The following is a 13543-nucleotide window of genomic DNA, read 5'->3' as shown; positions in this document are numbered from 1 at the left end:
TCTTCTTGAAAGCTAAATAATTAACACATTTGCTCCCAGAATTATTCGAAAGATATTTCCCAAGGTTCCCAGCAACTAGTGTGTTCACTTGAAAGTTTAAAATAGAGTTTACTTTAGTCATCAGACAACATAGTTGCAATACACTTCGTCAAGAATTGTAAAAATTATTGAAATAAAAAAAAAACTATTACTCTATTACTAATTGACCGTTAATAACTAATTGAAACTATTACTAATAGTTAAACTATAACTCTTAAGCAATATAATTTGCAATTTATATTTCACATTTACATTGATGGCACTATCACATGGCAATAAACAAATGCCCATTATTATTATTATTATTATTATTATAGGGTTAAGCCCATTGTTACATCTCTCAAATTCGGGTGAAGTTCCGTAGTAGCAGTAGCAATAGCAATAGTAGTAGTAGATTAGGTAACGGCAGGTTTAGTTGAGTACTGCTACCATGTTTTGAATCTTTTAATGAAGAATGCCATCTATGGAACTTTACCCTCAAATTCTTACTAGTTGACATTTACATTTTATAGATTACAAATGTATTCCTCAAATTCCGTAATACTTTATATACAATTATCTATTAACATATTACTAATGTGTTTGGCAAACTTCTTGCTTTCCAAATTACGTACCTACATGTAAAGGTAACAAATTGAACAGCTTCATCCCATTACATTTAAAGTTTTGCTGCGTCTTGTATAGGCCTAATCTGACAGACGGCGCTACTAAATTCTCTTTGTATCTTGTACATAGATCGCAAATTAAAACTAGCCTGGCTTCTCTTAATATGCATTAAACTACAATAAATATTTATTGAGAGCACTGTCATGATGTGGTATTCTTTGAAAATATCCCTACAGGACTCAGTATCAGGTACACCTTTAATACAATGTAATGCTTTCTTTTGCCATTTGAATACGTCGTTTGCACCTGCAGAGTTTCCCCATAATAAATTACCATACAATAAATGTGAGCGAAAGAGAGCATAATATACTGAAATGTGTGTGTATTTAACTTTCTTTTCTGTATTCGACACGTTTAGAATCTTTCTTCTTTTTAGCTCTTAAAGTTTTAATTCAAATATTAATATTCGAATATAAAATTTCAAATATTGAGCAGGGAACAACATGCAAGAACAAATTGGTAATTTGAAGAGGAACAACTTTGGGTTAAGAAAGGAAAGAGCTGTACGGTTGCAAAGAGTTGTATGGTTTATTTAAGCAAATGGTGGAGGAAGAAAAGTCATTTTAAATTGTTTGCTATTAAGGGTATGAAGGAATGAAAAATGTCTTGTATGCCTGTCTTTCTGTGAATGATGAAGGTTATGGGGTCAAGTTCAATTTATTTGGTCTTTCGGTGTTTTGAAAGACCCAATGTTAGAGTACTTTTGTCACCCCAAATTACAACGAGATTGTATATATAATCTATAAATTACTTCCATTTTCCTGTAGTTATTTTGGGCAACGGCGCTTAAAAGTGCAGAATTTGTTGATAAGAAGAAGAAGAAGAAAAATGTAGAATATATGTTGATTTGAAAAGAAGATAGGTATATATTTGTTGTTGCTATGGCAACAGAATAATTCATTCATGAAATAAGAATAATAAAAGTTAATTGTATTAATATTTAATGTGCTTGATTTTCAAGGTATTTAATAAATATTGCAATTACAGGTAATAATTAAGGTGTTTAATCGTGTTTACCAATTTAGTGATTCGAACTGTGGACATATATATGTAACAAGTTAAAATATAAATATAACGTTACAAAATATGTTCTATTGTTCTAGTGTGTATAAGTGTTCCTTTTTGTCATGCCTATATGTATATGAATATGAGACTTCATGGACATCCTCGCAATCAAGTCTGGCAATGCTGACTACTATCAGCGAAAATTCGACGTTATTGTAATAAATAAATAAATAAATAAATACTTTATTTATTTATTACAATTTATAATAGTTTACGTTTTAGAAAAGGAAGGTGAGTATCTTTTTAAATTACATTTCTTCAGTTTTGTTCAATAACTAGTTCTTATTTTGTCTTTCTTTCTTTCTTTTTTCCCCTTTCTTCCTGTATATTTCACTATCATGTTGACGATGAAGCGTGCGATATCCGGGAAGGAATAATTACTAGTTGGAAGTGCGTGTTGTCGCTAAATCACGTACGTCATAATGACGGACACTATCCTTGAAATGTGTCGCCACAAACGTTTATTTCTTTTCTTCTACTCCTTCCATCCTTGGTTCTTTCTATCTCCTTATGTAGAAGGCTATGATTCTAAGCACCGAGGCTAAGGGAGACGGTGATGGTTAGGTAGATAATAATGGTGGAATGTTGAAAGTGGGAGGAAAAGAGAGAACTCTGAGAAAACCCACTTACACTGTGTTTGTCCACCACAAAGTCCACTTAGTGGAGCTGGAATCGAACCAGAAGTCCCTCGCGTCAGAAGCAGTGTTCGTAGGTTTTCTTAAGAAAAGTTTTCTCGACAGACACAGAAATTTCCCTTTTATCAAATTTTCCTCAGTTTCTTAAGTATCCAATTCCTATGACAGAAACTATGTGATAAGCTATATTAAGAGAATTGCCAACCATACTTATTTTATTCATTTGTTTTTTGATTCTATATTTTACTCTTTCCTTCACTTTTTTCACAAAAATACAAATATGGGTGCAGGCAACAATGAGTGCTGATTATGCTACTTTCAACATACACACATACATACATACATACACAACACAAACTATTGTTATTGTATTGGTTTATTTCTGAAGAATATAGCAAAATTTAAGCATTTATATTGGTTAACGCGAGAATTTCCCTAGATTGTTACGTTTTATCAGAAATTCCCTTTTTGCTAAATTTACCTACGAAATTTCCCTAGATTAGGGAAATTTTGCCTCAAACTACGAACACTGGCTAGAGGTGGAAGCTTTACTATTTCGGATCTTATGAATCTGGTTTAGAAAACAGTCTAAAACCTTGCTTCTCAGCTTCTCCTTGTACCTTCTCACAAGGAAATACTTATACATGGGTATATCTGGCAACAGTTCACTACTGCAGAGTAGCGAGATCACTTCATTGTTGATTGTAAGATGACTTGGGAAGGTTAACTTTCTGTTATAGTCTCTATGGTATTTTGTGCCTTTGTTTGGTATACTTTGGTGTAGAGTAATTTTGTTGTGTGTAATTCATATACAGGGAAAGTTCTGTAACAATGAGGAAAAAAGCCCATATTTGTAAGTGGGCAAGTTAAAATGTTTCGGTAAATAAAATACGTAAGCGCACAGGTCGGGGAAAATCAATAGTCCTTAAGCTGCTGACAGCCTCCAGAGAACTGCCTATTATCGTTTCAAAGCACAAATCCGATGGCGGAAGGAAAAAGTAAACAAGACTTCTCCATTCACAGTGTCCGTTGCTCTTGAACAGACAACTCAAAATATATCAGGAGAACGTATTGTATGATGTGAAGCTATGTATTATATCGTTGGTCCCTGTACCCTTCAATCTGCCGTGGAGCCTAAATTGGAACAACTTCGAGAAAAGAACGAAGTTAAGGTATATGAATTTAGAGGTCTGGCGATGGTAGGATAGCCAACCGTCCGGTATTTGCCCAGGCAGTTCGGTTTAAGATCTCCTTGTCCATTGTCCGGTGCGACCTCAAAACCGGACATTAAATGTCCGGTAATTTTTTCCTCTTACTAGTCCTATTATCTGTTCTATTCAGATTATTTTGGAGTGACAAAAGGAATCTTTTGTAGATGAACGTGGTTAAAGCAGAGCTCGTAATTCGATTTCATATCGAACTGTCGTGCGCAGAATTTGATGAAGAGTTGAAAACGAAATGTTTGAGTTTTACGTCCCACAGTTATGCCGGTTAGGCTAAAGGAGACGGTGACTATGAGAAATGAGTAAAATGGTGGAATGAAGAAAGTGGGAGGAAACGGGAGAACCCCGGGAAAACCCACGAGCACGGTGTTTGTTCACCACAAAGTCCACACGGCGCGAGCTGGGATCGAACCAGGGACCCGAAGCACCGGAGGTGAAAGCTGAAGAGTTGAATGTAGTTTATTGAACTTATCACAACTGCTAAAGATCAGCAATCAGGCGCAGTTAGCACTGCTTCATCTTCAGCTAGATCTTCCAATTAAATAATACATCCAGATCCAGTGGAAGTATATAAGGTATTATGAAACGTTACCAGCCCCAGCGAAGCTGGTAAGACTTATTTTTCAAGTATATTTTGTGCATAGAATAATTTATATTGCCAATTATATTTGCTTTTCTGTTTTAAATACGATATTATTGATGGTATTGGTCATTTTCGCGTTTGGCGCATTTGGTAATTGGCAGATTTGGTAATTGGCAGATATGGTAGTTGGCAGATTTGGTAATTGGCAGATTTGTCAATTCGCTGATTTGTCCATTTTCGCAATTGGCGCATTTGGTCATTTTTGCGTTTGGCGCATTTGGTAATTGGCAGATTTGGTAATTGGCAGATTTGTCCATTTTCACAATTGGCGCATTTGGTCATTTTCGCGTTTGGCGCATTTGGTAATTGGCAGATTTGTCCATTGGCGGATTTGTCAATTGGCAGATTTGTCCATTTTCACGATTGGCGCATTTGGTCATTGGCAGATTTGTCCTAGGCCCACAAAAATTACATGTGCAGACTCAACCAAACCTGGAATAAGTAAGTTTAATAAATACTTCAACTTCAAAAGCAACTGAAGTTATTAAATTCGAACTCCGAATCGCTCAATTTTATGTGAAGTAACCACTTTCAGGGTTGTTCACATTTCTCACGAGCGATGGTGTCACAATCTTAAGTACCCGGCTATTTGAGGCGATCGCAAAGCGTATTTATTGCTCATGCGTACTCTTGGAATACGCTGACCATATATTTAAATGTAGATGGCTAATCATAAACTCGAAAGCAATAAAATCGCTGAGAAAACGTCAGCTCGAGCGTATTTGGTGCGGGTCGGAACAATAGATCGCCTGCTGTTTAAAAGATTTCAAAAAGAAGGGGAAATAAAAGGAAAGACGTGTTGCCAGGCAAAGGGATTGTAGCAAGAAACAGCTGCTTGGAAGATGGTTTGTGCAGAGTATTGGAACTCTGCTATTACACACCTGGACCTGGCAAAAAGACCTGGAAACCCTGACTGGCTCACAGTATGATTTACACATCTGGTGAAAGTAAAATTACTCAATAGCCACTTTGGCCGCGTTCGCTAAAGGGGTAACGCTTTCTCGACTAGCCTAGCCTTAAGAGTATACGTACTCTAGGGATTACGTATACAACTTACGATTTCCATTGTCAAAATTTAGCAACCCTAGCTGGTCAGGTCTGTAGATAGGGTTACTATGGGGCGGGATATTTTCAGCATCCCCGAGCTTTTAATTGTTTGTTTAGAGAAATATATGTTTCAAAAAATACATTTAAGAAATTCTTGTGATTTATTACGTTGCAAACAAAATAATAATAACATCGATTTGGTTGTCGGACAGAATAGAGAACTCAATGTAAAATTTTAATTTCCGGTCATTATTTCCTTGAAAGAAAGTAATAATTTCCCTTTCTTTCTTTTTTCTTTTTAATTTGACCACTCTGTCATCGTGGAGGTTTCTGTGTGTGATTTTAGGTCTTAAAATCACATTAGTTTAAATTGTTTCAATGAATTTCAAATGTTTTTATTTTAACGTAGCACTTTATGCACTTAAAAAATACGAAATTAAGATGATCTCAAGTTAGCACCCTCAAACATTGTCTCCAGCAGTTCATTTGGGGGTAGCCAGGGGAGAGTGTCCTCCTTCTGAGTTTGAGAAACACATATTTTTAATTAATTGTATACTAATGTACGAGTAAAACACGTGACACTCTTTTGTTGGCAGGGAAATTTGCAACCTCCAAGAAAAATATGAAATGACACTGTTGCTTGCCTCGGCCCATTGTCTTACTGTCGTAGGCGGATCCAGGAGGAAGGCAATGATTTAGGATTTAGATTTCTATACTTGCAGCATCTATGACCATTTAGCCCGTCACGTATCCCTCAGCGAGCGCACTATCTAGGGAAAGGGAAGGAAGGAAGCGGCCTGGAACCTTCAAGTTAAGGACCACCCTGGCATTTGCCTGGTGCGAATGGGAAAAACCCAGGAAAACCTCATTCAGGATGATTGGCCTCAAAAAACGTTTTATAGTTTTGCGATCGAGTGCACCCACCGGGAATTGAACCCGCGACCGTTACCAACTACGCTACGCGAGGCCTACAAGAGAAAGGCAAAAAGTCGTTCGTCCCCCCCTCCCAGCAGTACAGGCACCAGTAGTAGTGAGAAAGAAAGAATCTTTCACCGCCCTGATCGCCCCCACCCCCTTCAAGTGTCTGTCGTGGATTTGCCTTTACTTGCTGTTCTGGCTACGGGCCAACCGATGTCTCTCTGAGGTAATCGTAAAAACGTAGCGCAAAATAATATTTGTCTTCGGCGATTAGACTTTGAAGCGTCAACATGCACATTCCTTTCCTTCTACTGACACTACGTTTGAAAATCTTCACTGAATTCCCACAGATAACTAAATTATATGAAAGACGATAACCTTGAAAACGGAAGAACGTCAAGGTAAGTCTCTCTTCTTCACTAACTGTTTCCATCTCGTTCCTCTTGAGTGCCGACTTATGCCTTTCGTGATAATGGCCTTGGTGGGTATGTCCACAAGAACTCTTCATGTTATTACTTACTATCTCTTTCCAGAAGGAAGGAAGGAAGCCAGTTATGATGAAATTGTTTGCGCACAGACACTAATGAAGTACTTCTGACGTCCATGTTTGTATTTTATCTGGCCGGTTTCTGGTTGATTGTTGAATAATTTGTGCTTAAAATTAACTGAATGAAGTTGATTGATGGTCGTTTAAAGAGTTCATTGGTATCTTGATCTTGCTTTATAGTAATTGATTTAAGATAAAGGTTATTTTAATAATATACTTTCTTTCTTTTGTGTGTGCTAACGCTTGATTGAACATGAACACTGGGGTTCTACACCTCTTTTCAACACCAATATCATATGGGACGGAATCTACGACTACTATTTATAGTGGCACCAGAATCATTACTCGGGCTTTTAGGTAGCCTTCACACTAGGATCCTGAGAGTCACTCTCGTGAGCTGCAGCTGCTAGCTTTACATTGTCTTAAATGTACGCCTTCACATCGGCGCTTCGGTGCTGTGGTTCTGAGCTGCTATGAAGATCACCCCGCCAGTAATTGGCTCGAGCAGGCTGCTGGCGGGGAAGAAAATAACACGCAGTGTTATGAGAGCCCGTCACACGTGAGCATGAACTCAGTTAAAATGCAGAAAAGTGTACATACAGTATATTTGATGTTGAAAATTTTCTTATTTTGGTGTTACTCTGATGAAATGCACATTTTATACTATTATATAGTTCGTCAAACGAAGATATAGACATCCTAAAATAACTGAAAAAAAATCTTTCATCTTCCCTCAGTTTAGGAAACAGACTGTAAAATGAACTTTCTTCCAGTCTTGATCGATTTATAGGATAAATCCACATTGTTCTATACCTTTTTCCCCCTATTTTTTCTTGCAATTTATCTAGCATGGCTGCCATTTTGGTATCACGATCTTTTGAGCGGCTCAGAAATATTCAATGTCTTCACACTACATGTTCACATGAGCGGCTCGCAAAATCCTAGTGTGAAAGCAGCCTTATTCTTCCATCCGGGATGGAATTCATGACCACGCCCGCTCCGAAGGTTAAGTTTAGGATGGTTGGAGTTTGGCAAAGTTTACCCTAAATGTAGTTAACTAAAATACGACAGACTTAAAGAGTACGTATTTCTAGATTTCACCAAAAAAAAAAAAAAAAATCTACTATTCGACAAATCTGTAAGAAGAAAATATAATTTACAAATCACTCAACTTTAGAGTAACGATTACGGGAGTATTAAGATTCTTTCCTTCGTGTTTACAGCTGAACTTGGTGCATTTCCTTGTAAATTCAACACCCCAAGATTATTAGTACTAACACTTATTTACAAGTATAGTTATCAATGCTCCCCCCCCCCCCTCTCATAAAAAGGACATTTACCTATTTTCTTAGAATCCTGCCCGAATTATTTTTAGAGGCTGAAAAAGAGGACCTGTCACAGTAAAAGAGTATATCTGGTAACTCCAGTTTAGAGTTTTCCCTTTTCAGCGTTAAGGGTATGAGACGTGAACATACAATTATAGGTGAAATTTAAACCACCGCAATGCATTCAAAAATTTTAAGACTCTCCTGCCTAGAATCAAACCCAGTAGCAGACTTTCTTCTAATAAATTTTGTCCTGGGAGGCAAAATACAAACTATGAGGGACTGTTCCGGGAGAATATTTGCTAAAGGACATACTTTACACAAGAGTGACATGTAAGTACAATCGTAGTGTATCTAAGGTTGGGAGAGGAGGGACTGGGAGACATTGTCCCACAGAAGTATGGCTGGAGGAAGTACTACAAGCAACTAGTGTACCAAAGGTGCGCGTATTAACCACTAGTACAGTGGGAAGGGTTTCAATTGACTGAAATCGAAGGATGAGGGATGTGGTTGCCCATGAGACGAGACAGAAGGATGTGATTGGCTGTCAACGAGACGAGACAGAGGGATGTGGTTGTCCAGGAGACGAAACAGAGGGACGCAGTCTTGAATATATATATACATACAGTATATATATATATTTCAAGAAAGTATTTCACTTTCATGACATCTTTCCGGGGAGATCAAGTTAAAAATGGACATTATTGTAACGGAGTTCCGAATTCCATCTAGCTCCATGCTAATCCTATGGACTACAAATGACGATCGATAAATCGGTTCTATCAGATAGACTCAGAAGAACTTTAGAAATGCTCACAATCACCAGACACTGACAACATACATTCCAGTTACACTTGTTAAAGAAGTATTCAATTTCGCGGCAACACTAATCCATTTTATAGGATACTAGCAGCGTTCACCCCGCTTCGCTGCGGTCACCCCGGAACGCAATAAACTTTGTTACTTAGATAATTTTTACTTTTTCGCTTTCAAATTGCAGTAAATGTTAACATTATAGCGCCTGTCATTTATGTTAACCCGCCGAGTGACACGGTCATGCGGGTTGCATATAAATACGTTTATTTTTATACCTATGATGAACTAACAAAGGATTTGTACGTTATGGACACTTGAATGGTCAATTATCTCAAGACACTGGTAATTAAAAATTAAAGTGATATGATAAAAACCATCTAGGGTCCAAATCCTAATAACCCCCCAAAAATGAAAGAAATTGGTTCAGCCGTATTAGCGTGATGAGCTAACAAAGGATTTGTGCGTTCTCTTTTATATAATAGATCTTTGCTGTCGAAAGAAATCTTGTTGCTATCCTTGACGGCATTAAACGAAGATAAGAAAAAGAAGGAGACAGAAGACAAGAAGAACCGAGTTCGAATGACCTCGGAAGATTATATCTTTTTCGATAACTCTTTTTATATTCTTTTACTCGAGACTTCTTCATAGAGTGTTATTAAAATACTTACCTAACATATGTTCATTTTATTATCTTAACTTACCAATGTGGGTATGTTGCTAGTAAAATAGTTTAGATTGATCGAGTTCCTGGTGTGTAACCACAGTATTTCATGTCATGTCCCCCCGCCATTACGAAATCCTGGCTAAACGAACCAAAATGTTTCCAGTAAAATAGTTTAAAATGATTGATACCCTGGTGTGATAAGCACAGTATTTTGTCACGGACCCCCCTATTACGAAATCCTGGCTACGCGCCTGATACATAGTTATTGTCTGTTGATTTATTGAAGTAATAAATTTCTTATTTATTACAGATGTCATATCATATTTAAGTGTGGAGGGTTAGGCATTGTTGTCTCATTTTTAATTATTGCACCTTCAGACTCTAAGTCCTCTTGGCCTAATTTTATCCCCCCCCCAATATAAATTATCTAATTCGCACACTGCGTGGGTCTATACTTTAACTTGAGATGTGAATCATGTGTGCCCAATCGAAAATTGAAATGGAAGAGTACGAAAACAGGAAGCTCACCAACAAACATTTAGCTTCTCAGAAATTTTCTCAGTAATATGTTTGAGAAGGAAAAAGTTAACCTTTTAAGTAATTATTTGATAATGAAAAGGGTGATATCATGTAATCTTAAATACGGTTTACAGGAGTATTACATACTCATTAACTTAAAATCCAAGTATTCCTTACCATGTTCAGGACATATTTCTCTGCCATTTAATCGAATGCTTTGCACATGAGGCACTGCTCCAGTTTCTTCGAATTTCACAAATATACGAACGGCAATCCCAGGTCCTGGATACAACTTTTTATTGGGATTCCAAATGGTGAAGTGAACATTGTCTTTGCTGCTCACTTGACCCTCCCAGTTCTAAAATCAAAAGGAAAAGGTAAATATATATCCTATTTATAATACAAAAACATGTCAGTCAGTGAGTAATGCTAATATCCTGAAATGTTATACAACCCTGGTTAAGATATAATAATGTTGGTTATAGTGAGGTAATGGGTAAAATAGAATTTCTTATAATAAACGCAAATATCTCAGGGCGTCACGCGAATTCCTACTAGTAAACGATCACGACAATAGATGCCACTAAGTGCGCTATGATTTGCCTACCTGGCAGTAACAGATGTTGCTATATGACCTATGACTTATCTGCCCGACAGTAATAGATGTTGCTATATGCGCTATTAATTGCCTGCCTGGTAGTAATACATATTGCTACGTGCGCTATGGCTTGCCTATCTGACAGTAATATATGTTGCTACATGCGCTATGACTTGCCTGCCTGACAGTAATAGACGTTGCTACATGCGCTATGACTTTCCTGCCTGATAGTAATAGACGTTGCTACGTGCGCTATGATTGTCTGCCTGACAGTAACAGATGTCACTGCCTGCAGGATCGTTGTCTTAACGAAGGTGTTGAATAAACGGATAAAAATATGATACGGAGTTTGGGGTAATTGGTAAGGAAACTCAAAATAATAAACCAATAAATTTGTTAAATATGAACTAGAACTTTAATTGAATACGAGCCTTCCTTTTTGGTATAGCGGCCAGCGCATATGGCTTTGGTTTACGTGGTTCCTGGGTCGATTCCCAGTGGAAGAGTACAAAAATTTATCATTATTTGTTTCCATAAAACATTCACCTCCTTTAGCCTAGAGGGTATATGCATCAGATGTTAAATTAGCCTATAGTGTGCAGCAGTATGAAGGCCTTGGTTGCAATAACTAATATATATCTAACAAGTAGTTGTATCATAGTGAAGAAGCTTGTTTTTTTCTCAATGCGAAAATTGAAGTGTGAATTTTTACATTTTCCTTCACCCTCCATTTCCAAATTGAAACTGTGGTAACGCCCCCATCCGTAGCTTATCGGACAAGATGGGGAAAACAGCAATTTAACAATGGCCACAGAAGGGGCTTTACACGAGGAAGCAACAAGAATGTGTATTTATTTTAAGTTGGAAATCCAGAGGTAAATACCAAACACACAAAACATTATTAATATTAAACAATGACAACACAGACACTTTTTAGGAATTTTTTTTATTACAATAAATTACAATTGTTAATATTTTTCTTTGCCGCTAAATCAGAACTGAATTTTATCAAACTATATTTTTTTGTAAGTAGGAATATTTTTTTTAAATATAACTTTTACTATCGAGCGATTACTAAGTAATTAGTTATTTTTTTTTTAGTTTGAGCATGCAATTATATAATTAATTACTTAAGGCCAATTTAGGATCTTTTTTTATGACGCAATTAATCGTAATCGTTTTTTAAGAACACTTGGAAATTCAAAATATTTAAATCTTTCCATATGTCAAATAGAAATTCATTGAGTTTTCATTTTAATATTGTACAAATATTTCACGGGGAAAATATTTGAATTTAACATCTCACATTTATGCATATGCACTTGAGACGAATGATTAAGGCAAGTGAATGATGATGGATGAATTGATGGAATGAGAGTGTAGAAGGAACCGGAGGTACCCCGAGAAAACCTACGAACAAGATGTTATCCACCACAAAATTACTTGGCCGGGAATCGAACCAGGGACCCTACGTAACAAGAGGTAAACGCTCTACCACTGAGCCACCGTGCACATTTTCATGGAAGTGATTTATGAAAATATTAGAAAAATTAATTAAATATTTATTTATTAAATGTGAACGAAATGGCCTCACTCCTTTTAAAGGAAACAGTGTGAAAAGAAGCTCATTGCGAAAAGTAAACTTCCGCTTGTAAGTTTTTTCGTAAGAGACAATTGAGGTAACGTTATCTTGTTATTAACGAAATATTTATTTACGAAATGTGAAGAAAATGAAAATAACTTTAATCGTTTTTGGAAAATTTGTAAAAAGAAAGGCCTAAACTACCCCCATAGTTTTTTTTTAAAGGACAAATGAGTCATATTGTCTAATTTTTAGTGAAATATTCATTTACGAAATATGAACAAAATCGCCTGAATCTCTTTTCTTTTTTTGTAAAATAAAATCGTCCAGAAAAACCTACCTTCAAGATTAAAACTATTTCTTGCAGATTTTATCAGGACAAATGAGCTATGCCATAATATCAGGTTATTATTGATGTATTTATTTATTATAAGCAACAAAGTCTTAGTCATTTTTGAGAAAATTGTCAGAAAAAGCGCACACCCAAGAGGAAATTACCCTCTCGATTTCTTTTCCCAGAAAAATGACGTATATCAAAGCATGAGGTTGTCAATGAAATATTGATTTATGGAATATAAACAAAATCGTTAGACTCATTTCTGAGAAAAATAGCAATTCTCATTTTCGCCCTCCAGTATACTACCGTTACTTTTATAGGATAGGAGGAAATTTCTAAAGAAAAATATCTGGAGAATCACATAAATACAGGGTGTTCAATATACAATGCAACCCGGAGTTTGGGATAGTAGAACTTTTGAACCTGAAGAGATACATAAATAATGATTATACCAAAATGAAGCTTTGTTCATGCATATATTTTTAAACTAGGAAGCAAGGATTGAAGTACACTAGGAGCCACACAGTGTTGCCAGATGTAACCGAAGGTTTTTTTTTTTTTTTTTTGCAAAACATGTAAATTGACTCATAACTCATACGTATGGATAGTCTATCGTTAATTTTCAGCTTGTTTAGTTTCAGTAGTTTGGAAGCTATGGAGCAGTAGTTTGGAAATTTTTTTCATTTCTACCGATATCTAATCGGATGAGGCCCCTGTAAGGGGGAACTATGGAAATCGCAGTTTTTATAAGTTAACACTCTGAATTGACAATCCTGCTAATGTTTCAGTGCATCAAAAGGTGTGTTAAGGATCTGTCTACATTATGCAATTCCTGAAAACAATGAAAAAGAAAACTATCAGAAATGAGTTACCAGCTTTACAGCAGATGCTGGAATTGTCCCCTGTTTGATTCAAACAC

At 36.4% G+C, this 13543-nt stretch overlaps 1 protein-coding gene across 1 annotated transcript in view; it reads right to left on the bottom strand.

Moving 5' to 3' along the window:
* LOC145692852 (uncharacterized) overlaps window positions 1–13543 on the bottom strand; it is a 120767-nt gene that overhangs the window by 39069 nt on the left and 68155 nt on the right. The window contains exon 3 of the mRNA XM_081768371.1: window positions 10285–10465. Coding sequence (XP_081624497.1) covers window positions 10285–10465 — 181 coding nt within the window. The remainder of the gene's footprint in view (window positions 1–10284; window positions 10466–13543) is intronic.

The sequence above is a fragment of the Thermobia domestica genome, chromosome 8 (genome assembly GCF_964235325.1).
Source record: "Thermobia domestica chromosome 8, izTheDome1.hap1.1, whole genome shotgun sequence".
NCBI lineage: Eukaryota > Metazoa > Arthropoda > Insecta > Zygentoma > Lepismatidae > Thermobia > Thermobia domestica.
Note: the sequence above shows the minus strand (reverse complement) of the source record. Positions and strands in the feature narration are given on the sequence as shown.